Genomic DNA, 25,760 nt, shown 5'->3' on the forward strand with positions numbered 1-25,760 from the left:
GTGCCTTTTTTTTTTTTTTTTTTATGGAGTCTCACTCTGTCACCACGCTGGAGTGCAGTGATGTGATCTCGGCTCACTGCAACCTCTGACTCCCAGGTTCAAGCGATTCCCTTGCCTCAGCCCCTGAGTAGCTGGGACTACAGTGGGCACCACCACGCCTAGCTGATTTTTTTTGTTTGTTTGTTTTAGTAGAGACAGGGTTTCACCATGTTGGCCAGGATGGTCTCAATCTCCTGACCTCGTGATTTGCCCGCCTCAGTCTCCCAAAGTGCTGGGATTACAGGTGTGATTCACTGTGCCCAGCCATGCTTCACTTTTAAAGCATGAGGAGTAGCATGAGTGTGTAAAGGATTCGGCCCAGGGTGAGGCCAAAGATGTTCTTGTGAAGTCTCCAGGCTCTGGAGTTTGGGCCTGGAAGTTTGCTCCACCCAAAGCCTTGGGCTGGTGGAACTTTAGGGGTAAGAAAAGACTGGGGCTGAGTTGGTTGGCAGGCTCGTCTGTGGGAAAATACGGCAGCACACAGCGGAGACTGGGGACCAGCAGCAGCAGGAGCCATGGCTAGAGGCAGTCAGGAGAGATGTGAGTGCCCAGAATACCCAGAGATACATGAGAGATATTTGTGTGCCTATCAGCCAAGGGACAGATTTTTGAGGTGATTTTAATAAAATCTAAAAGGACAAGTTGAGACCAGTAAATTGAAAGACTTTGCCCCTAGGTCGATCCATGGGAGAGTCCCAAGAATAGATTCCCATCTAGCTGGTGACACCTTCCTACCTAGCACTGCCTCCTGCTCATTACCCTTGTCCTCCCTAGGCCCGCCCAGCACCTACCTTTCCCACCATGGATGTCGTGAAAGGCAGCCTCAGGCTGCATGGCCCACCCTCCAGGGGTCAGGCAGACAATCTAGGGTGGGGTGTGCAGTTTGGACCAGCCCACTTGGGCCCACACAGCATGCTTGGTCTCATGCACAAATGGACACAGTGACATTTTAGCAAGTCATACCCAGATAGCATGACATCCTGGGTGGAGTTTGCTACTTCCAAATACGAAGCACCACTAACTGCTGGCTGCTTCACACCTTGTTTCCAGCCTGCACAGTGCCAGACAGATGATCGCACGACACGAAAAACGTTCACCACGAGCCCAAACACTCCTGTATTTGGCTTACATTTTCTGTCTGGCATCTAGGAAAGGCACCTTGCAAGTTAGCCCTCCTGGAGGTAACATAGCTGAAGGCCCAGAAGTGACATTTTAAAGCAGTTGTGCTCTGAAATAGCTTTGAATATGAAAAAAAAAACAAAAACAAAAAAAACCGTCACAAAAAGTATTTTCACCTTCCTATAGTTCCCAGACACCCTCGTTCTAAAATGGCACAAAAATCGCCCTGCAATTTCTTTTTTTTTTTTTTAGACGGAGTTTTGCTTTTGTTGCCCAAGCTAGAGTGCAATGGTGTGATCTCAGCTCACGGCAACCTCCACCTCCCGGGTTCAAGCGATTCTCCTGCCTCAGCCTCCCGAGTAGGTGGGATTCCAGGTGCATGCCACCACACCCAGATAATTTTTTGTATTTTTAGTAGAAACAGAGTTTCACCATGTTAGTCAGGCTGGTCTCGAACTCCTGACCTCAGATGATCCGCCCGCCTCAGCCTCCCAAAGTGCTGGAATGACAGGCATGAGCCACCGCACCTGGTCTCCTAGTTATTTTTCAATGTGGATGCCAGGTCTCCGTCCCCAGAGATTCTGATTCCATATGTCTTGGCTGAGTCCTGACATCTGTGTTACTAAGAAGCTTCCCAGGTGGTTCTGACATGCAGCTACAAATGAAACCCACTGACTTAGCCACTGGCAGAAAAATAAAGATCTGCACTTGAGTCTGCTGCTACCCAGAGATCACTTGCAAGTGGACAAGGATCTCTGAAAACAAGGTTTCCAGGTAGGGAAGGCTTGTGTATCCATTCAAACAACACTCAGGTTTGTCATCATGCAGCCACTAATGTTAAAGTTTCACTAAAGTGGTTTCTTCTACGGGTTTCAATTAAACAGTCTGCCTATTGGAAACAACCATTTGTTATCTTCCTTCGTGTAGAATTTTTGGTAGAAGGAAAGTTTATCTGCCCACCCAACCCCAGCCATTCAGGCATATGATTTGCAGTTATATCACCTCATTAACCTTAATTAGTAAAATTAATTATGAAGCCTGTGGTGCAGAATGATTTGTTTATGTTTATTCTTGCCAAAACAAGTACTAGGCATTTGAAGACCTAGAATTGCGGTCAAATTCCTCATTAAAGTGTGAGAGGAGCAATAAAGTCCGTACATTTTGTGTTTCATCTAAAACTGTCAGACCTCCTCACCATTGCATGGGTTGTTACAATGCTCGGATTAGAAGGTTACCTATCCCGCTGAGGCTCAGCCCAGCTTAATTAACACCTACTCTTTGAATCCCCAACATCACTTTAAACTGGTTACTCTTTGCCTGAATAGACTCTTACACCTGTCTCAGCAATTCTGGGAGAGATGCTTTGAAGTGTCTTTTCAAATCCCCTGTTAATGATCTGGTAATTATTGTGGTGACTTTTCAATGAGGTGTGAAGTGCTCAGGTAGTTGTCAGCCAAGAGAATCCCAAGGTACTGGGGAAGGGGGTCACAGCAAAGAAAAAAGGGAAAAAACCCTGAGCCTGGGTCTGCCTCTCAAGTCACAAGGGCAGCCCCATCTGACCAGAGAGGGGGCCCTGCCCAAGGCTGGCATGACCACCAAGAGCTCCTGTTGGCAGATGAGACCTCTCTGATGTCCTGGGACCAGTCTGACTATAGAATCTGGGGAAACTGCAGAAATGACCCCCAAATTCCCACTAATAATGTAGCAGGCAATGGCAAGTCCCACAGCTGGTGCCACACTCCTGTGCACAGACTGCAATACTGTTCCCAGTCCACTCCCAATTCAGTCCCTCCCTTCACGATCCACAGCCATTTTAAATGGTCTGGTCTGCCATCCGTAGAGTGGCCTGAGCGAGAGCCATTGATTCTTTTCTCCCAGCACTCCTGTTTTCCGATGTACCACATAGCCAGATGGGGTCAACCCAGGTCAGCTGTGCTGGGCACCCCCAACATCTGGAAGTCAAGCATGCCCCCATCTCCACACCTGTGTTGTTGCAAATAGTAAGATTTTCTTCTTTTTTAAGGCTGTATAATATTTCATTGTATGCACATACCACATTTGCTTTGTCCATTCATCTGTCTTTGGAACACTTTGGTTGCTTCCACCTCTTGGCTATCGTGAATAATGCTGCAATGAACATGAGAGTGCAGCTATCTCTTTAAATTCCTGATTTCAATTCTTTGGATGTATATCCAGGAGTGAGATTGCTAGATCATATGTTAATTCCATTTTTCATTTTTTGAGAAACTTCCTTACTGTGCAGCTGCACCATTTTACATTCCCACTAACAGTGCAGTGTTTCAATTTCTCGGGGTCCTTCTTAACCTAGCACTCCAACAACCACTTCTAGACAATCCAAGTTAGGCTACAAAATAAAAGTGATTTGCCATTTTGGAGCTTAAAACAAGACAGCAGATTATCAATGAGCAAGGAACTAAAATAGACAAGATTTAAGAAAAGTTTAGGCCACGGGGGCGTAGTTCAGAACCCTTATGGGTCCTCCCTGGGAGATGCCCCTTCTTGGGACAGAGGTCACTGAGGATATGGGTTTTGGTGGGCAGCGAGATGACTGGGCCTTTGGTGGATTGTGGGACACTGTGAGCCTCTTTAGTTTGCCTATAGAAGAGTAAATAATGTGTTTTCTTGCCATACTGCCACTCACAAGTGAGTGACAAGTGGGCAGCTCAGATCTCTAGGCGTCATTGGTCTAGATTTCCACAGGAGTTTGGTTACAGAAGAGGTCTGATTCCTCTCTCCTGCACACTCCATATCTTGGTCAGCAGCCAGCCAAAAGGCGTGAGCCATGCCGGGTGAGGTGGGTATAGCAGGCCAGGACCACAGGCCCAGCTGCAGGGCAGCACTGGATTCTTCTGGAGAAGCTCATGGCACACATCTCCAAAGTCCAGAGGGCAGAACAAACTCAGATACAGTCAAATGGAGGCTGCCCTCGAGTGCCACCTGGGCAGCAGGGAAAGGGCACAGGAAGCCCTGAGTGACCATGGCATACAGCTTCAAGCAGGCAGTCCCATGGGGATTCTGCTACTGTGTGAAGGACTGCAGGAGTCTGCTCAGCAGCCCAGGTACCAGGAAGCATGACCCAGGATTGGATCCAAGTGATGGCAGGAACAGGCAGAAGGAAGAGAGAAAGAGACATCAGCCCCACCCTCCCCAACCAGGATGTGGTGTGGAGACAGGTTCAATCCCACCAGAGGGGGAGTATGAGCAAGTGGCAGGGTCTAAGTCCACGTGGCCAGAGGCAAAGTCGTCAGCTTAAAGTTTCCACAGTCTCCAGGCACATAGTTAATGTCTTTATTTACTCATTTATTTAATAGTTTTTGAACACTTACTACATGTCAGGTACAGTCCCAAGTACTTTTAAAATGTTAGTTCTTTTAGTCCTCACTACAACCTATGAAGCAGGTGCTCCGTTATTATTCTCATTTTACAGTTGAGAAAACTAAGGCTCAGAGTGGTAAGTATTATGCCCAAGACCATACAGTTCATAGATGATTGAAACCCCAGGACAACCTGGTATCCTTCCAGACCTGGTTCTCACTGGTCCAGGGCCTAGTTAGAGAAGGTCAAGAAGGCTCCACCTACAAATTACCCAGAATCTTCTGGAGTCTGTAGCTGGAATGCTCTTCCAGTTAGAGTCTCCTCTGCTCAGCCTAGTGATCACCCAACAGCCCCACTCAGAACATGGGCTCCAAATTTTTGCCTATTTCCATGGATTTATTCAAACTTAAGGCCAGGGCCGGTGCAGCCTGGGCTTCCATCTCACACCTGAGTCTCCTGGAGTCTCACCCAGGTCCTCAGCAGAGCTGGAAGGAGCAAGCCTTAATTGCATCAGAACGGAAGCTTGCTGAATACACCAGCCCTCTTGGTGCATGCAATCAATCCTCCACCCTGTAAATCTAGTTAGAAGTGTGATTCCGGCAATTATAAAGCCCATCATTTTCCTCTTCTTTCCTAAGTAAATTAGAAAGGCTCATTGCTCTCACTTTGCAACTGGACCTCATTTTTAAAGTGCAGCTATGAAAGCACTGCAAAGGACTGTACTTAGAGAGGCGCTGTGCCTGATGCTCAGTTGGCCAAGGGGCTTGGCTTCTAGCCCAGGTTTTGTTACCAACCAGATTGTGATCTTTGGCACGGCCAGGACCCCTCTCTGTGCCTTGGTTTCCACATGTATAAAATGAGGAGTTTGGATTAGGTAGCCTCTAGGATCTTTTCTAACTGTCATGGCCACTGGATTTGCTTGATTGCCAAGGATGGCCCCATGTAGATAGAAATTTAGCTTCTTTTAAGCCAGGAGCTTGCCCTCCCTATTTTCCACATACAGTGATGAATCCCTGCAGGTGGAAATATACCAGTTTCCACAGTAGGGTAAGGACAGAGAAGAAGCCACATGCCAGTGAAAGTACTGTTCCAAAAAACAGTACTTTCTGGAACTAAAAGTGCTAGCTAGCCATACTCACTGAATACTTACCCTGTGCAGGCACTGAACTGGTTGTTTTATAACAATAAACTCATTTAACCCTCACAATAGAGCAGCTATTCAGCCCACTTCATAGACATGAAAACTGAGACACAGCAAGACAAAGTGGTGTATCCAAGCCAGGTTTGCTAGGCTCCCAAGGCCATGGTCATAGTTACAACTCTCTCAAATCCCCAAATCTCAGGACTTTAGTAGAAAAAGAGAGAACAGACCGACCAAGAGGCAGTCTCAATGTGAAGAGACTGCCAGGCAGAACACGTGCCTGAATGAGCACATCCAAGCAAACTGCAGCTGTCCCACAAGCATGTAGGAGCCCATAGATCCAGCAAGAAGGACTGCGGTTAGAAGGCGTGAAAGGCCATGGTAAATGTGTTCCAATGTTCCTGACTCTCTCAAAATGGGCTTTTGCTTCCTATCTCTTCTACATCTTTGTAAATGGAATGCCAATTATTTCATTTGAAGGGAATGTTAGTGCTGTTTTGAAGCAGCATGAAGTAAATTTTTATGACACTTGTTAGTGGCTGGTGGGGAACATTCAGTTGCCTTGACTTTGATGACCCAGCTTTGTCTCTCAGGTTTGCAACATTGAAATCCTCAGAATTTACAATTATAAATGCTAAATGTCATCTTAATTTGTTATAAGGTGGAGACAAAAACCACAAAATATCACTTACTTTAAAGGCTGTCTCTCCCAGAAAAATTACTTCAGGTAGCACACAAATTTATAGAAATGCATATTACCATATTGCAAAACATTTTTTTTCAAGGAATAGATTCTGTTAGGTTCATCTGATGGATATTAACCCCAGAAATAAGTGTTTCACAGCAGTAATTTCACAGAAACCACTTTTCTGTCCCTATCTGTGTATGTTAGTCAGCTTCCCTGGTCTTTTTCCCCTCTCTCTTCCATATCTCTCCAAGTAATTTATTTAAAAATCCATCAATGTCATACATGAAGGCTCCTAAGTAAGTTGGGAGCTACAGGCTGGGTGTCTGTCAAGCTGAATCCCAGGTTCCCAACCAGCACTAACTGAGCACCTACTCTGAACCAGGTGCCATGCTGAGCAGTAGAGGAGACACCAGTGGAGGAGACACACTTGTTAACAGGAAAACCACAAGCCAGAGCTTCATAAGTAAGGATGGATCAGACTGGGAAAACACCCTTAAGTATTTCAATATTGGCAGAATTTATGAATTGAGACTGAATGCAGAGTATATTCCTGGAAGGGTGAAGAGCTGATGAGTTGGCCCTTGTCCAAGGCCCAGCCTTTCTGCACCTGTTTTCTCGTCAGTAAAATGGGAAGATAACCTCCAACTCGCAGGGTTGTTAGTGATGATGGAGGCCATTCAGCAGGGCTGCAATGAAAAACAAGGTTGTCAGACAAGGCTTGAATCTAGGTTCCACTGTTGTATGACTGTAAAAGTCACTTTATCCTTCTGAGCCTCAGTTTACTTCATCTGTAAAATGGCATAGTAATCTCTTCCTCATGGAACAGTGGTAAGGATGTATTTCAAGCTCTTAGCATAGCACCTGGCACAAGTAACTGCCAGTTAAGGGACAGCTATCATCTGGTAAAGGTGCCAATGTCAGGCTAAACCCAGGAGAGGTGTTCACTCAGCAGGCATTTCTCTCGCCTGAAGGGCACCACAGATACCACGTGGGCACCAATTTCCTCCCAGTTCTCTTTTAGACACTCCATCTCTCCAGAAGAGCAGAAGCTTCTTACTTCCTCAAAATGTCATTGCTGAAATCTTGCCAGATGCACAGCATGACTACAGAAAAGAAATACAGGCAGCAGCCCCTGCCTACCATGCACACAAGGCATCCACACGCAAACATTTAATGTACCAGACAGAATTAAGTCTAAGTAACAATGTAGGCTGGCAACAGTCGGCTTGTCCCAAGGCGGCCCATGATTAATTACCAAATGAATTGTGCAGGCTGTAACTGCAGCCAGAATTCTGCAGAGTCAACCCTCCCTTCTGACCATGGTGGTCAGGAAGGATAAATGTCTACACTCTGGAGATTGGATAGAGACGTGTGGGGTGGGGGGAGGATCACAATGCTTCATGCAAGCAGAGGGCAAGAGACTGTCAGCGTCTTATCAGCTGAACATTGGAGGCTTCCAGACTTCCACTCCAGTGGCCCTGGCAGATGCCCAGATCTTCAGCTGCTCCCGCAAACCAGTCCTCGAGCCTCCCATATGAGAAATGGGATGTATCAGGGAGACAGCCATGAAAAGCACTATTTTCTTCACTTCCTAGTCCTCCCTGAAACACACACTCAACACAAATACCACAACCTCCCATGACTTTGATATAGCTGAACCACTGGCTTCTAGCTGCTTCCTTTTTCTGTCCTATTTTTATGATCCTTTTGTGATTCTTGCTTATTTCTCAGTCTACAACATATGGTAATAATATCTTAATTCCACCCACATGATAAAAGAGAACTAATGAATTGCTGTACCTGCCGCACTCTGAGGTCATTGGATGAAAGGAATTCAAATAACTCAGAGAGACCTTTTTTTTTAAGTTATTACTTCAATAGGCAGTATAAGGAAAAATTAGTTAATACTGGGGAGGAACACAGGAAATGAAGAGAATGAGATTACCATGCATCATTCCTAATAATTTTCTTTGAAGTCCTCAATTATTGTGTTCTAATAATACAGTCCATGTAGAAAAATGTGCTGTCCCTGTTTTATGGACAAACAGAAATTTATCAAAGGCTTCCATTCATTTTATAAATATTACAGGATTTGGGGAAATGGAAGGGATCTCATCTACCTCGCTTCCTTAAACCTGATATAAGGACTGTCTAGATGGTTCTGTCCATCTCCACTGCCTAAGATGCTGCTCATGTCTTGCTGGGTTAACTCAGTCTATTGAATTCACTCACTCATTCCTCAGCTATTTATTGAATCCCTACTGTTTGCCATTGAACAAAACAGGTAGGTTTGCTTTGACAGAGCAGGCATGCAAATAAAGGAAAATACATTAAACAAAGAAGAAACACCACAGTGTGTCAGCTGATGAGAAGTACTGGAAAGAAGTGGGACAATGCATAAGAGGCTGGACAGTGATGGGGAGACCGGGTGCGATGGCTCACTGTAATCCCAGCACTTTGGGAGGCTGAGGCGGGTGGATCACTTGAGGTCAGGAGTTCGAGACCAGTCTGGCCAACATGGAGAAACCCCATCTCTACTAAAACTACAAAAATTACCCTGGTGGGGTGGTGGGCACCTGTAATCCCAGCTACTGGGGAGGCTGAGGCAGGAAAATCACTTGAACCTAGAAGGTGGAGGTTGCAGTGAGCCGAGATTGTGCCACTGCACTCCAGCCTGGGTGACAGAGTGAGACTCTGTCTCAAAACAACAACAACAACAAAGAGTGATGGGGATGGTGGGAATAGGCATTGTTTACAGAGATTGGTCAGAACAGGCATCTCTGAGGAGCCAACATCTGAGATCTACAGGAAGAGAGGAAGCAAGGAAGACAGATGTCAGAAAGAACACTGTCTCAGGCAGAGGAAAAAGCACGGGCAAAGGCCTTGAGTCGAGTTTTCTTGGTGTGTTCATGAAACAGCAGGGAAGCCAGGATGTCTGGAACAGAGCAGGTGAAGAAAAGAAGGGAAAGTGGGAGAAGATGGATCAGAGAGGTGGTCGGAACCACAGCTTATGAACAGGTGTCAGTCAATAGCTCAGGCAGAGTTCTTCACCGGTAGGCAGACTTACTCAGTCAGCCAACACAAGCATGGATCACTCTTTGCCCTGGCCGGCCCTCCAGGTCCCTGCTGAGCTGGAGGGAAGAGCACAAAGAGATCATGGTTGAGACAGGTGGTGAGACTTCAAATTTTCCTCCTTTTTTTTTTTTGTAGAAGTAATATTTGCACATTTTAGAGAATATGAAAAAATGCAGAAAAGAATAATGATGCAGAGGCAGAAAAGTAAAGACATCAGGTAGCTGGGATTAGAATTGTTTCCTCCCTGCTTTCCAACCTTTGTATAAGGCGGTTATATTTATAAAAAATACATCTTTAAAAAGGAACTCAACTGAAAGTTTATTTTCTCAAAATAAAATAGAATGGTACCACATACTTGTTTAACTTATGAACAGACCTTGATGCCTACTGCCATGAGATGAGATGCCTCTAGTTCTTTAAAAAAAAAAAAAAGAATTTTTCAGATGAGTGAGACTGTACTGATATCCTGGCTTTGCCACTAACTGCTGTGGGACCTCAGGTAGGTGATTTACCTTCTCTGAGCCTCAGTTTTCTCATGGTAAGACAAGTATCACATCCATGGGAGTGTTGTGAAGATTAGAGATGATGTGTGTGTGTCAAACACTTGGCACGTGGAAAGTACTAAACAAGCGGAAGCTAGTCAGAGCTGCTCAGAGGTAGGCAAATTGTTCAATCAACAAGTATTGGCTGGCCACGGTGGCTCACACCTGTAATCCCAGCACTTTGGGAGGCCAAGGCAGGCGGATCACTTGAAGTCAGGAGTTCAAGACCAGCCTGGCCAACATGATGAAATCCTGTCTCTACTAAAAATACAAAAATTAGCCAGACGTGGTGGCGCATGCTTGTAGTACCAGCTACTTAGGACGCTGAGGCAGGACAATGGCTTGATCCCGGGAGGTGGAGGTTGTAGTGAGCCGAGATCGCACCACTGCAGTCCAGCTTGGGTGACACAGCAAGACTCCATCTCAAAAAAACAAACAAAGAAACAAAAATGTATTTACTGAGCCTCTACCCTGAGCTAGGTTCTTTTCCTGTTGCTGGGAACAGTAGTAAACAAGATAGAAAATAACTTCCTTGCTATCTTCTGTTCTCAAATTCCAAAAAGATAGCAAATCAATCTAGAAAGTAGGATCTGTGTTACTCTCTGAAGGGTAATTACATTCTGAATGAGGGTGAAGTGACGGAGTCCTCAGCATGGCACCTGCTGGAGAAGTGGGCAGAACGCACGTTGCTAGGATGCAGGGCTTCAGTGGCGCAACTTTGCAGGGAACTGCTTGGCTCCCCAAATAGATATCTTGTCTTTTCCCTTTGCTGCTGCCTTCCCTGCTGCACAAAGCCAGGAGTGTCTCAGGAAAGCTCAGGAAGTCCCTGCCTCTGACTGAAACCCCAGAGAACGTCATCTGCAGTCACAGGCAGCAGCCTGGCTCAAAACGCACCGTTTGAAGACTAGGCCTCCCTCAGCCCTCAGGATCACTTGATACTCCTGTTCTTCAGCGTTCACCAGCCACATGGCTTAGATTAAAACTGTTCTGCCACATCACCGAGCAGCTTCTGTTCCTGATATGCAACGGCTGAAAGGAGAAGTCATTTTTATTGAAAGCAGGAAAATTCACATTGTTCTCCCCGGTAGCACCACTTCCAAGCACAAAAGTGATGGAGGTTTAAACGAAAAGGGAGTCCCATCCCCTTGGGGAAATTAACCATTTCTGTAGAAACCAAGGACCACTCTAGGCAGCCAGCTTGGGCAGCACTGATAGTAACTACATCACAGCAGCCATCACGTGGGAACATCTGGGGATAGATAGACACTGGGTTGGAAGTATTATCATAGCAACCCTGCAAGGAGGTACCACCCACTCCCCAACTCAGATGGGGAAACCAAGGCCAAGTCAGAATAATGGCTTGCTTAGCTGGCAAGAGGTGGAATAAGTTGGGGAGGTTTATTTTGAGGCTGTTTTTGCAACTTTCTCAGCCCCATTTTACTTATTGTTAGAAAACAATGGACAAAGCTTCCAGAAAAGTAATCAGCCAGGATGCCTAGCAATGTAGCTGGATTCTTGGCAGACCCCTCAGAAGGATTAGCTTGTTCAGAGGGAGGGCCGTTTTGTTAAGGCCTGTCTCTGCTCCCTCCACCCCTCCCCTCTCTGAATTAGGAGTACTTGGTACTCATGGAGTACGAGGGCTTCCGACTAAAATAAACTAGGTAATAATTCAATAATTCAATACAAATGTCCACTAAAGAATGATGGGAATGATGAAGGGTCGATGAAGTTTGTTTCCAAGTGTGAGGGGCCGAACTACTAGGAAAGTGCTTTTCAATATAAATGTGATAAATCTGATCTCTTGACATGTTATTCTTGGTAGCCCTCCTCCCGTATAATATCCCAAAGGGAATGAACTGCCCCTTGACGTGGGTTCTAACCTACAACTGTTTCATGAACACGCGCTCACTCGACCTGTCAGGACCTGTGTCCTCCCAGTCGGGACCCCCAGGCGGCAGAGCTTCAAGGCTCACATTCCCCCCAGCCAGTCACTCTCCACTTGAAACTCCACAGAGTTCTCGGAATTTTCCTCGCTTGCTGTGAGGAGAATCCCAAGTGAGTCTGCTGTGTTGGAGCCATTAAAAACCAGCCAAACTACAGATTTGAGGTAAGAGACCCCGTAAAAAGGCAGAGCTAGTGGCGCGAAGTTGTTTCTGGCTCCTGAGTTGACCTAGCTAGGCCCTTTCCCCTCTGTAACTCGACCTCAGTTTCCCCTTCTGTAAAACAAAGGAGGTTCGGTAGCGCTAAAGCGAGACAGCCAAGCTCCCCTCAGGCCTGACAAAAGGATGGTCTCCGGTCCCTCGAGCCTCCCTCTGAGAACGCTATTCACCCGAAGCGCGGGGGCGCCGGGGCGCGTCCGCAGGCTTCCCTGCCCGCCCGCACGCACCCCGGGCGATCCGTTCTTCGCCGCGCCCCCGCACCCAGCCTCGCCCCGGCGATTCCTCTCGCAGCCCCGGCGCGTGGAACCCCGCCCTCCCCCGAGTCCCCGAGCCCGGCCAGCGGAGGGCGGGGCGGGGCGGGGCGGGGCGGGGCGCGCGGGAGGCGGAGCCGAGCCGGGGAATCCTGCTCTGGGCAAGCACCCGGTCCCGCAGAACAGCCCGGCCGTCCAAAGGCCCCGGCACCCGGGGGCGGCGGGGAACCCCAGACGCAACCGGGTCTAGAGGGATCCCCGCGCCAAGCCAGCCGCCGCCACCGCCTCCGCGCCGCCCCCGCGGGCTTGGCAGGCGCCCGACGCGCCCGCACTGCGCCCGGCCGCCGGCTCCCGCGGTCCCACCGTGAGCTCGCCGGCCCGTCGCCCGCTCGCCAGCAGCCAAGCGTGCCGGTCTCCAGGCGAAGCTCGCCGTGAGCCATGCTGTCTCTGCTCGCCGCGCCGTTGGTCGCTGCTCGCCTGTTGCCGCCCGTCTGCGGCGGGCTGCGGACGCGCCTGGCCTCCCTCGGATGCCCAATGCTTCAGTCAACGCGTCCTCCGCGGAGGAGCCCATCACCCCGCGGCTGCTGGCCTCGGCAGCCCCCGGGCCCCCCGAGCGCCCGGGCCCGGAGGACGCGGCGGCGGCGGCGCCGTGCAACATCAGCGTGCAGCGGCAGATGCTGAGCTCGCTGCTAGTGCGCTGGGGCCGCCCGCGGGGCTTCCAGTGCGACCTGCTGCTCTTCTCCACCAACGCGCACGGCCGCGCTTTCTTCGCCGCCGCCTTCCACCGCGTCGGGCCGCCGCTGCTCATCGAGCACCTGGGGCTGGCGGCTGGCGGCGCGCAGCAGGACCTGCGCCTCTGCGTGGGCTGCGGCTGGGTGCGCGGTCGCCGCCCCGGCCGCCTCCGGCCCGCCGCCGCCCCCAGCGCCGCCACCACCGCCGGGGCGCCCACCGCGCTGCCAGCCTACCCCGCGGCCGAGCCGCCCGGGCCGCTGTGGCTGCAGGGAGAGCCGCTGCATTTCTGCTGCCTAGACTTCAGCCTGGAGGAGCTGCAGGGCGAGCCGGGCTGGCGGCTGAACCGTAAGCCCATTGAGTCCACGCTGGTGGCCTGCTTCATGACCCTGGTCATCGTGGTGTGGAGCGTGGCCGCCCTCATCTGGCCGGTGCCCATCATCGCCGGCTTCCTGCCCAACGGTATGGAGCAGCGTCGGACCACCGCCAGCGCCACCGCCGCCACCCCCGCCGCAGTGCCCGCAGGGACCACCGCGGCCGCCGCCGCCGCCGCCGCTGCCGCCGCCGCCGCGGCCGTCACCTCCGGGGTGGCCACCAAGTGACCCGCTCCGCTCCTCCCTGTGTCCGTCCTGTGTCCGCTCGCGCGGGTGCCTTTCCCGCCGGAGACTCGGCCGGTGTGCTTCGTGCTGTAGTTATCGTTAGTTCCTCTTCCCGAGATGGGGCCGCCGAGAGGCCCCAGCGCCTTTGAAAAGCAAGGTTTGTGCTGCGCTTCCAGTTCCGAAAAGCAGATGTTTAAGCCCTTGGACTAAGGGTGGGATCGCAGCTCCGAAGACGGAGAGGAGGGAAATGGGGCCCTTTCCCCTCTATTGCATCCCCCTGCCCAACTCCCTCCCCGCACCCACGTGCCCTATATTCATGGCAGAAAATGACCAAATCCTGTGTATTTGTTTTATATATTTAATAACTGTTTTAAATGAAAGTTTTAGTAAAAAAAAATACAAAACAAAAACATTAAATTGCTATTGCTGTAGTAAGAGAAGCTCTTTGTATCTGAACATAGTTGTATTTGAAATTTGTTGTTTTTTAATTTATTTAAAACTGGGGGGAGGGCATGGGAAGGATTTAACGCCAATATATTGTTACCGCTGAAAATGAACTTTATGAACCTTTTCCAAGTTGATCTATCCAGTGACGTGGCCTGGTGGGCGTTTCTTCTTGTACTTATGTGGTTTTTTGGCTTTTAATACAGACATTTTCCTCCAGAGATGTGTATGTAGCTTTTTCTTCATTTGATTTGGGAAAGGGAATCCAAGAATTGCAAGACATTACCCTAAAACCTGAGCGAGTGAATCTGGGAAAAGTTAGAGAAGGGCTACTACTTCTGTCTCCTTTACCCGTCTGTGAGAGATAGATGGAACCCGTATTATTTGCCCTGATGGCGATTGTCTTGCATCTCACCACACTGGCCCCCAGTTCCCATCCACCCCCCACCTGTCACGGTGGCAAACCGTTTTATATGATTCAACTTTTTGCTCACTGTTCCAAGCTCTGCAAAACACCCAGGCAAGCATCAAAATGGTAAAATCAATAGTTCCTCTGAGCTGGATGGCTTTCAAGAAAATGACTGACTTTAAAAGGCATGTAGATTTCTTTTCAAATGCATGAACTTTAGCAGATGAGCACATTCCAAAAGCTGGTTTTAAAACCTGAGATACTGTTTTGGCGTTTAGATTTTTCAAAAAGATAAACTCTTGGGGGATAAAGTTAATGATCACAAGATTTTCTTCACTTTTGGTTTCCATGTTACAGTATCTGCTATGTAGTAGTTTCAAATTCTTCCAGGTTTTCAGAAGAGTAAGTAAAAAGTCCTTAAAGAGACTTAATATTAAAAATTATTTTAAAAGCATTTTTAAGAGACTTTGAAAGCTACTTTCCCTTGCTTCATCTCGTCTTCATTTTGCAAGCATATTTGAGATTGGTCTAGAGCTATAGTTCTCAAAGCTTGGTCCCTGGACCAACAACATCAGCATCACCTGGGAACTTGGAGACACAAAACTTGGGCTCCACCCAGGACCTATAGAATCGGAAACTCTATAGGGATAAGGCCTAGCAATCTGTGTTCTCACATGCCCTCCAAGGCATTCTGATGCATTTCCAGTTTGAGAACTGCTGTGTTCTAGTGGAATGAAACCCTCAAATGTAGGTTGCCTCCTTTTACCTTGAGATGTCTATTATATCAAATAAATGGGATGCTTATTTTCCCAGCAATATGGCTGAAAGTGTGTGTGTGTGTCACTGATGGACTGGTTAGTCTCAGAAAGTGAGGACAGAGCTTGCTTTGATCTTGTTCAGTTGGAGTCACCCACTGGGTAAAGGAAGTCAGGTCTTGACAAGCTCAGCTGTGAGGTCTGAATTTTCTAGTCAGTTAGATTTGCATAATCTCAGTAGTGAAATGCTTCCAAGTATGTAATTTATGAAGGATTACTCAGGAGTTCTTCTATGACAGGAAAAGAAGTGTGCCATTTTAGCCTGTGAACGTGTGCACATGGCACCCCCAGATTCCAGCCCATTCATAAAGCTTCATGGGGACAGCTTGAGTTGCCAATGATACAGCGGAGTCCCCAGGATAAATCATCATTCTGTTATTTTTGCTTCTCCTGAGAGAAAGTTTACTCCTCGGGAGGGTGGATACCCCTTGTTTAATATCCAGCTGCTGCTGAAGGCTGCCTTCTTGAGTTTTCTGCTTTCATCAAGAGAGCTGCCCGCAGCCCCAGATCTGAACACCTTAATCTTCTTTGGGGCTTGCCTCAGTGGAAGAGACCACCTTGCCCAAAGCCGCACCTCCTGCCTGGGGCACCACATCCGACGACTGATCAACACAGGGGCAGAAAGACCCAGCCCTCTGGCCACACTTGGGACAGCTCTGAAGGGTCCTCCACTACACTCCAGTGCCCCCCGCCTTCCATTCAGGACTGAGTCCCCTCAGGGCTGGCTGAGGTGTCCATGGAAACTTCATGGAGTTGAACTACTCCCTCTGTCCATGTCTGCCTCCTCCCATTCCTTCCCTTCCACAGGCCTAATCCACACTCCCTAATAAGCCTCTTGCACAGTGATCTCTATCTCACAGCCTTCCTCTTGAGGAACCCCACCTGTGACAGGCAATGTACGCAACAACATGCAGAATTGTTCTAGCCATGTGGTCGTTAGGCACATATGAGGAGCACATCACATAAATGCTTCTCATTTGCATTTCTTTTACACAGATCACACATTTATACTTTTTCTCTTCCATCTGGATAGTTCTCTAATAACCAGAATTTATGATGATATAGAAAATTTCCCCTAATGTCACTTCTTGTTTAATGATCACTTTTTGTTGATATACACATCAAAGGAGGATGCCTTGTTTCTTTCCCCCTCACATCACCTTATCATTCAGGATACACCAGGTTATGCTCCAGTAACAAGCAGTCCCAGCTTCTGGTGGCTTGTGCATGAAAGGTTTGTCCCAGGCCAGGCACGGTGGCTCACCCCTGTAATCCCAGCACTTTGGGAGGCCAAGGCGGGTGGATCACCTGAGGTCAGGAGACCAGCCTGGCCAACACAGTGAAACTCCGTTTCTACTAAAAATACAAAAATTAGCCAGGCATGTTGGCATGCATCTATAGTCCCAGCTACTTGGAAGACTGAGACAGGAGAACCACTTGAACCAGGGAGAGCAGTTGCAGTGAGCCGAGATCATACCACTGCATTCCAGCCTGGGCGACAGAGCAAGACTCTGTCTTAAGAAACAAAACAGCACACACACACACACACACACACAAATGGTTTTTTCCTTGCTCATGCTGTGTGTCCAAAGGTGGTAGGAGTTCTGCCCTTTGGAATCATTCAGGGACCCAGATTATGGGGACTCTGACTCAACAAGGGGGCCACCATCATCTAGGTAGGAGGAAGCAAATTCTGGAGGGTCTCACACTGGCAATTCAATGCTCCAGGCAGGAAGTCACATCCTTTCTGCTCATTGATGAGAACTGTCATGTGGCCCCACCCATCATGAGGGAGCCAAGGAGTTCAGATTTCCCAGTGGCCAAAGGGAGAGGAAAAACTGGCATCAGTGAGCAACACTAATGAAAACCACGACTTCCAGCACTGCCATACCTGTGTGATCTGTGGTCACCCAGAAGAATTACAGGACTTGGTTTGGTGAGTAGACAGAGGATCATTCTAGAAGTGCTGGCTCTAGACTCTCCTCCTCTGACACCCATACCATCTGGCCATGCTGGAAGCTACCTGCCACTCCTGGGGCATTTTACAGACAATGGTGGTATCAGCTTGGTAGCTTTCCAAAAACAGGGCAGGGGATATCCCTAAAGAACTGAATCTGGAAGATTTGCACCCTGGATCCCCACAGTCTAGGAATCTTGAGGGATAGGAGAATAGTTAGAAATAAAATGGGGAGAAAGGAGAGTGTGTCAGAATAAGCATCTCAACTCTCCTGGCCTAGCCCCGCCTCCAAACTCATTAGCATCAGGGGCATGAAGAGGTGGGTCTTCACTCTCCTATTCTCTCCTTTCACTGGGGGCCAATACCCTCCATTTCCCAGCTAGATTAAGAGGTTTCGAGCTAAAAGGATTGGGAGAGTTAACAGCGATATAAAATGACATTCAGTTCACAGCTAAGCCTTTTCCTCAGGCCAGAGAAGCCACTAGGAAAAGGAGGGGATGACAGAGGTTAACTCCCCAAATTCACCCAGGTCATCGGGGCTGGTGGCCCTTGTGTGCACCTTGTCATGGGTGCTCAGCAGGGCCTATTCCTGACTTCCCTCTGGTCTCTTGCTTGTAGACCTGTTCAGCCCCCACCCCTGCAACCCTCCACCCCAGGGCAGCCTGGCTCTTTTAGACAGTGCCTTCACCCTTCCCGGCTCTGCTGTGCCTCTTCTGGGACATCTCTCCCAGTGCAATACGGGGCTCATTCTGGGCTGGGAGTGCCGAACCCCTTCACCATGTGTGGTACTGCTGGGGAACACACCTTAAACTGGAACACGGACTTCTTACTGCGTTCTCTGTGGGCGGGCACTTACCAGACATCACCTTCCCTTCTTGGCTCTTCCTTGCTGGGTCTTTGGTTTTAGGGCAAAACTGTTTTGTGCAGCCTCCACATGTGAGGAGACACCTAAGGTCGCCCGGATTCTCCTCACCAAAGCTCCATTCTGCGGAACTTCTTGTTCTTGGTCTTTTCTCTGGTTCTTACTCCAAGTGCAAGTTTCCTACTTGCCTCCAGCTCTCAGACATTTTCAAGAAGCCCACCCCTCTGGTCCTACCATCTCCCATCAGCTCTAAGTAACTTAAACTTTTTTTTTTTTTTTTTTTTTGAGACAGCATCTCACTCTGTTGCCCAGGCTGGAGTGCAGTGGCGCCATCTTGGCTCACAGCAACCTCTGCCTCCCGGATTCAAACGATCCTCCTGCCTCAGCCTCCTGATTAGCTGGAACTACAGGCACACGCCACCACACCCAGCTAATTTTACATTTTTAGTAGAGACAGGTTTCCCCATGTTGGGCAGGCTGGTCGCAAACTCTGACCTCAAGGGATCCGCCCACCTTGGCCTCCCAAAGTGCTGGGATTACAGGCATGAGTCACCGTGTCTGGTAAGTAACTTAAATTTACATTTTTTTTCTCCATTCCCCACATAGCAACACTGTCCTTGGTCAGCTCCTGCTGTTTTCTCTACAGCCAAGGTCTCTGTAGACAGCAGGCCCCCATGCTTTCGCCACAACCTTCTGTTTCTGGTCTTTCTAAGAGGCTGTCTTCTTCTCTGCCCCTCGCTTCTAGCTATCAAGATCACATAACCCTCAGCCCAATCGGTCCAGCCAGTTCACTGTCCCCTCCCAGCCTCGGCATCCTCCAAGCCTGTGCTGACACTGGATGCTTTCTGCCACGCCCTGGGATGGGACAAGGCCCAAGGTTATTTTGAGGAGGGTAGGGATTTCCTGTGGTCTTCTGAGGACAGGTGGTGGGGCTGCTCACTCAGGACAATTAAAGGCCTCTCTCCTCGTCTCACCCTTAGGATTTTCCTGGTGTTCTTATTGCCTGCGCATTCCCAGGACTGTCTCTCAAAGCACTAGAGTGAGCTTCTGTGCTGCCAAAGATGCATTCTTTTCTGTGCTTTCACAGGATCAGTGATAAAAATCCAAATCATTGGCATCTTGATAACACGCCAAGGCCTCATTTTGACTATGGAGACAACACGCCTCCCAGCAAGCTTTTTTGGCACAGTAGAAAATAACCTACCTTCTGGGTGCCCCATCAGGACTCTTTTTGTCTGTGATTAGAGTCCTTGCCAGGCTACTGGCAGTCCTATCAGACTTCCTGAGGGTCAGTGGGCATGCAACAGAAAGCTGCTGGCCCTATCTCTCCAACCCCACAAACACCCCAACCCCAGTCTAGAGGTCAAGTGGCTGCAGGTTCGAGAAACTTGTTTAGAACCTAACAGAGCCCCCAGAGCCCCCTTGTGATGGCTGCACTCCAGGCCCCTCTGAGCCACCACTGTTACCAATGCACTTTTCTATCCCAGGGGTAACATTTGTGATTTCCAGCCTACTGGTAGGGCTGCCTTCTATGGTAGCCACTCTGGACTTAAATCATTATCCACATTGTGTAAGGATCTAGAACTGTGATCTTGCTATTATAGTACCTTGGAATCTTATTTCAGAATATTTATGATCATCAGGAATTCCCTGGCTCAAGTCAATTCCATGTATTATTTGTTCTTGCAAGATAGATGCTGATTTTCTTACCATAGAATTTAACATTAAGCCCTATCTTCCCTCCTGTGTTTCTAGATAACTCTGCAGCTGCTGAGGGAGACCTACACTAGAAAATAGTGGTAGTAATAATTATAGTTACTATATAGTAATCATAATAAATATGATTACTAATAACTGTTCCTTTGGACTGGTGAGGGAAAAAGCAGAAGAAATAGAAGGAAAGGCAATAACTAAGAGGAGAGAAGGAAAAGAGAATTGAAACATCAGTTCTAAGAATAGAAAGATGATCCCCTTCCTCATCCCCCCTGCACACACACAAAATAAGAGCCCCAAATGCTTCCACCGAAAGGCACAGGGGAGAATGGAGTAGATGCCCTGGAGCTGGAGGCTGAGGCGGGGGGAGAACGGAGAGCAAAACATAAACATGGAGGACCCTCCATGGGAAGGTTCCAGGCAGGAGGGGCACACGGGCAGGAGCCTGCCTGCTGGCTGGGAGCAGGTTCTGCTGGCTTCTATCCTACAGAGCTATCCCAAGGGGACTAGCTCCATCCTCTCTCCTTGGATCACTGAGTTCCAGTGTCTCACTCAGCCTGACAGGCACATCCCACCATGCCAGCATAAGGCCATCACCATGTCCCTGAGAGGGGACCTGTGTTGATTACTACTGTGCAGGTCCGTCAGAGACTGAGAATGGATATTTCACTGTACAGCATTGCCTGAAGTCATAGAATACCTTGCTAAGTAAAAAAGAAAGAAAAGACCACACATCTTCCTACTACCCAAAACTAAGCTCTGCAAACATTTTGGTGCATGTAGTCGCAGTCTTGTTTTACACATGTGTGTGTGTGACCATAAGTAATTATTCATACTAAAAAATGAAAATGGCCAGGCATGGTCGCTCACACCTGTAATCTCAGCACTTTGGGAGGCCAAGGCGGGCAGATCGCCTGAGGTTAGGAGTTCGAGACCACCTTGGCCAACATGGTGAAACCCCATCTCTACTAAAAATGCAAAAATTAGCTGGGTGTGGTGGCAGGCACCTGTAATCCCAGCTACTTGGGAGGCTGAGGCAGGAGAATTGCTTGAACCCAGGAGCGGAGGTTGCAGTGAGCTGAGATTGTGCCACTGCACTCCAGCCTGGACGACAAGAGCCAAACTCCATCTCAAAAAAAAAAAAAAAAAAAGGAACTGTATTGTGCATAACTGCTTTTAAAACTTGTATTTCTTTACTAGACCAGTGTTATATCATAGAAAAATTAGAAAATACCATTCATAAAACAAATGAATAAATATCTCCAGTAACCCCCAGTACCCACAAGTGAGCATGGCTGATATTTATTGATGGATATTCAAATGTATGTATTATGCATATTTTAACCCCAAACTGAGTACCTGCTTCTTAGCGTGCTGCATTCCTGCACTCAGCAGCTCTTTGACAGTTCCCTCCCTCTGCAGAAGGTCATAGAGGGCTTCTCACGGCAGGTGTGTGAAGGTTGTGTTCTTGACGTGTGGGTCAGACATCAGCTGCACAGGATATTGAAATCTATCAAGGCCAAAGACGTAATGGAGATGGGGGAGGGAGGATTGGATCTGCTATATTTCCCTTCCAAGTTTATCATCTCCAGACACATATGAAAGGCAGACCAAACTTTCCACCCCTCCTGGCAGAAACATCTCTGGCTTTGTGTCTGAGGTTTCAGATGAGGTTGATAAGGAATGGAACACAACTTTAGAGGATGAACAACTTGATTCATCTCAAGTCATAACTGTGAACAGCTTCGTATTTCCTGGGTTTATTTGATGTCTTTGGTCCGAAAATGAATTCTGAGATCCAATAAGCAGGAAGGATATTGCTTCCGTGTCATGCTGCCCCAAGAGCTGTCCCAACATATGGCCGAGTTAAAGCTGCAGCCAGAACCCCTCTGAAGTCAGAACATCCAGAGGTTCACCAGAGAGGAAAAGATCTCACCAGAGGTTGGGGAATCACCAAGGACAGGAACCACCAAAGGGTCAAAATGTATTCGGCAGCACTCACAGTCCGTGGAAAGTGTTAAGGTCTTCCAGAATGGATCGTGACTTAGACTGGGTTTCCGAGAAGCAGGGCCTGAGGTGGAGAGTCTCATCCAAGCGTTGAATTGGGGGATGCTTTCAGGAGAATCGGAGTGAGGGAAGCAGGATGGGACAGGGGAAGGAGCAAAGCAAGCACATGGTCTCAGCTGATGTGGGTTTTAGCCTGACCCCAGGGGAACCTCTGGAGCAGGCTGTGCACCACAGTTGCTGCGCCTTGAGACAAAGGACTGGTCTTTCGTATTTCCACTTTAACCAATCACTGGCCAAATTCTGGGTAGAGGCGTCATTATAGCCTCCCTGGCAGCTTCCATTTAGCTGGGCCCAACTCTCTAGAAGGGGAGGCAGCTGGGAGAAGTCTGCAGCCTACACTCAGAGCAGCCTACACTCAGAGTAAAAGGAATGTGGAAGGAGTGCCTGCAGCGTTCACTGCAGAGCTCACAGTGTTCTTCAGTCCCATTCCCATCAATGGTGGAGTCGGGGGGTGTCCAGAGGACATGAAGTTTAAATGTGCCTGTCGAAGTTTCAGCTCCCTCTCCAGCCAACAATGCTAACCTCCAGGCCTTGCCAGTCTCGGAGAGATCTGGCTGGGTGGTCTTGTCTCTGGTGTCCTGCACTGGGGCCCACTGAGGTGCAGTTGGCTCTCTCATGCTGGCCTTCCCTAATGAGGTTAGAAGTCCCTGCCATCTGCCATTGCATGCAAAGTCTTAGCTCCCAGTATGTGCATTATAAGGGAAGCCCCTCGGTATTAGGGAATTTGCTGAGGCCACCAGCAGACTGGTAATAGCATGGGACAGGACCCCAGGACACCTGTTTGCAGCACCTGCCCTGCCATGAATGAGCCATTTGGCTGTGGCTCGAGCGTCTGTCTCCTCTGCTACAGAACAAGGGGGTTGGGGCAGGTGAGTCCCCAGTCCCTCAAAGGCCCGCAGTTTTGTGTTCAGACTTTCCCTCCCCATCTTCCAGGCCCAGTCAGACCACATCCACCACAAAGACACTTCCCTCGAGGACTTTTCCAGCAGGTGGACTGAAACAGAGGCCAAGGCCTCTCATTTTTCTGAGTGATTTGAAGGGGAAACATGTACAAGTAAGAAAAGAGGATGCTTAAGATATCAGAATGTATTTTGCCCTGGATTGTCTAAATTGGCTGTTTGCGTGGCTCTGATAATCTATAAAATCATTATGATGTTTGCATTTTTCTATTCAAATGACCAGGGCCATGGAGTAAAGATTTTGTTTCAAGTCAATGAGGTAAACAAGAAAGAAAAAATGTTTCACATTTTAAAAATGACTTATTTGTCAGTTAGCAATGACTATCATGCTCTAAAGTAAGGAAGAGAAGAAATTAGCATAGGTTGTAGATGCCAGGAACTTGATCTTCCAAATCCTCACAGCAATCTCACGAGGGCTGTGCCTCCAAAGTGCACAGTGGGGCAGCTAGGATGTCCTCCCTGGGTGTGGGGAGAATCCTGGAATTTTACCATCTTGGTGTCTCAGAGATGTGTCCACAAATAGGCCCTCAAGAACTCTCTGTTGAATTGCATTATGAGCAAAAATTGTGTGTTCCTGTGGTTTCCTTGTAGGCCTCTTCCAGCCCAGGCTCAGAAAACACTGGGGAGATTTCCTGTGTGGCCTGACTAAACAAGGTTTTAAGAGCCCCCAACACCTCTGTGGGAACTGCCATTCCTGTCGCCAAGTGACACCCCCTCCAGATAGGCATCTGCAAGGAAACAGCAGCTGCTCTGGTCGCTTTGTGAACCCTCACCTCAGTTTAGAGCACCTGAGGGCAGATCCAGGTGTGCGTCCCCACCTGGCTGACAGAGAGCCAGCCCAGAGAAACAGGAGATCCAGGCAGCTGTCAGCGATGCCAGAGAAGCCCTCGCTCCACTGCCTTTTACCCAGGATGTCACAGACCCACCTCCTGCCCTACACACATGCACCCCACCAGCATCAACATGCAGGCAGACACAGCCACTCCCAGATGCACCTCCCCTGGTGCCGAGAAGAGTTTTCAGGTACAAGGAGGGAAAGGAACAGGGGTTTGGGCATCGCAGACCTGAGTTTGTTTGCATCTTAGTTCTGCCGTTTTACCTTGCTGGGCATTCTCTTCCTCATCTGTAAAACAGAGAAAATAATACCCCCCCCAGCAGCCGAGAGTTGGGAAGAGTAATTATGAAGAACCCCTAGGGTGCTCGTTGGCACATAGGAAGTGCTTCATGAGTGAGGTTTACTAATACTGATTGTTGAAAATCTTCAGGGCTGTTGTTCTTGATCTTTTACAAGCATCCCCTCTCCCACTACCTAGTCTGGTTCACTCTGGGGCCCTGGGGATGTGAAGGGGAAGGTTTCTCAGGGCCTTCTGCCTCCCCTCTGACCATCCCGCTGAAATGGAGAGTCCTGGCACCACGTAGGGCTGGGGCCACAGGCTCTGCCACTGCGCTGGGGCAAGGACCCTCCACGGTTTCTGATCCTTCAGTGTGGGGAGGGGACTCTCCAGGTTCACATCCCCTCAAAGAGTATCTCTCTTGTGCTGAAGCAGCAGACAGATGTGGGGTCCTCCAGGAAGGCCTCGGCACTCCAGGAATGGCCCAGCCCCACTCATACAGCTCCCCAAGTCCCTTCTCAGTGTAGATCCATGACTGGCCTGATTCCAGGCTCAAATAAGCCCATGTTCATTACAAGTCACCTCCACCTCATTCTAGAACCCCCACGTCACACTTAATTTGCCAGAGGAGATGGCCAAAGCCCTGAAGTTTCAGCTCAGCCTAACAATTCCCTTTAGAGGGAAGTCAAAGGCCCAACATCGTTAGACATTTTAGCTCATGGAATGATTCCAGCAGAATGGAGTGAGAAGTGGGACCAGCCAGGTGGGGCGGAGGTGGTGCCCAGTGAGGCCAGACTAGTCTATTTCAAATACTAGCCCTGATACTGGCCAGCTGCTTTCTAGGCCTCAGTTTCCTTTTCTATAAAATGGGAATAATAACAGTACCTCTCCCATAGGTATTATTGTCATGAATTTAAAGGAAAATATACCTAAGAGTTTACTTTCTCTCCACACCCCTTTAGAAACACATGTCCCAGCTGGAGCCCTGGCTCCCCCAGGACTATCTTGTAGCTTAGTTGGTTCTGTTTCGGGTGATGAAAAACTTTTGAAACCAGAGAGTGGTGGTAATTTCACAACATTGTGAATGTAATTAATGCCACCAAATCATATCCTTTAAAAGGGTTAAATATGGCCGGGCGCGGTGGCTCAAGCCTGTAATCCCAGCACTTTGGGAGGCCGAGACGGGGGATCACGAGGTCAGGAGATCGAGACCATCCTGGCTAACACAGTGAAACCCCGTCTCTACTAAAAATACAAAATCGCCAGGCATGGTGGGATTACATGCCTGTAATCCCAGCTACTCGGGAGGCTGAGGCAGGAGAATCGCTTGAAACCGGAAGGCGAACGTTGCGGTGAGCCGAGATCGCGCCATTGCACTTCAGCCTGGGCAACAAGAGCGAAACTCCATCTCAATTAATTAATTAATTAAAACATAAAAGAATTGCATGTTATGTATGTCATACCACAATTTTAGAAAACATTTTTAAAACAATAAGAATAAGGGAAAGGCTTACCTAACTCCAACTGAGAACTGAACATGGGTCATAAAAGATGGGTTTTGTCCCCTTCCCAGTGGAATGACCCAGAAACAGCCTGCGCCCCCTGATACAGGGGCTCCCTGTGGTGGCTCCGCCTACGCCACCCCTCTCCTGGGTTTTACTCCTGCTTGAGTAACGGAATGGCCTAGCGCAGTATAAAGGAGAGAGTTGAGGCTTCTCTCTCTTTTGTCACCAGCACAGACAGA

The 25,760-nt window shown here is 48.7% G+C and overlaps 1 protein-coding gene across 1 annotated transcript; it reads left to right on the plus strand.

Moving 5' to 3' along the window:
- Positions 1–12,788: 12,788 nt before the first annotated feature.
- Positions 12,789–15,343, plus strand: TMEM158 (transmembrane protein 158). Its single transcript, XM_003894557.5, is given in 2 exon segments — positions 12,789–12,849; positions 12,852–15,343. Coding segments are annotated over 2 exon segments (891 nt in total). The 3' UTR covers positions 13,682–15,343.
- Positions 15,344–25,760: the final 10,417 nt, after the last annotated feature.

The sequence above is a fragment of the Papio anubis genome, chromosome 2, assembly GCF_008728515.1.
Source record: "Papio anubis isolate 15944 chromosome 2, Panubis1.0, whole genome shotgun sequence".
NCBI classification, from domain to species: domain Eukaryota; kingdom Metazoa; phylum Chordata; class Mammalia; order Primates; family Cercopithecidae; genus Papio; species Papio anubis.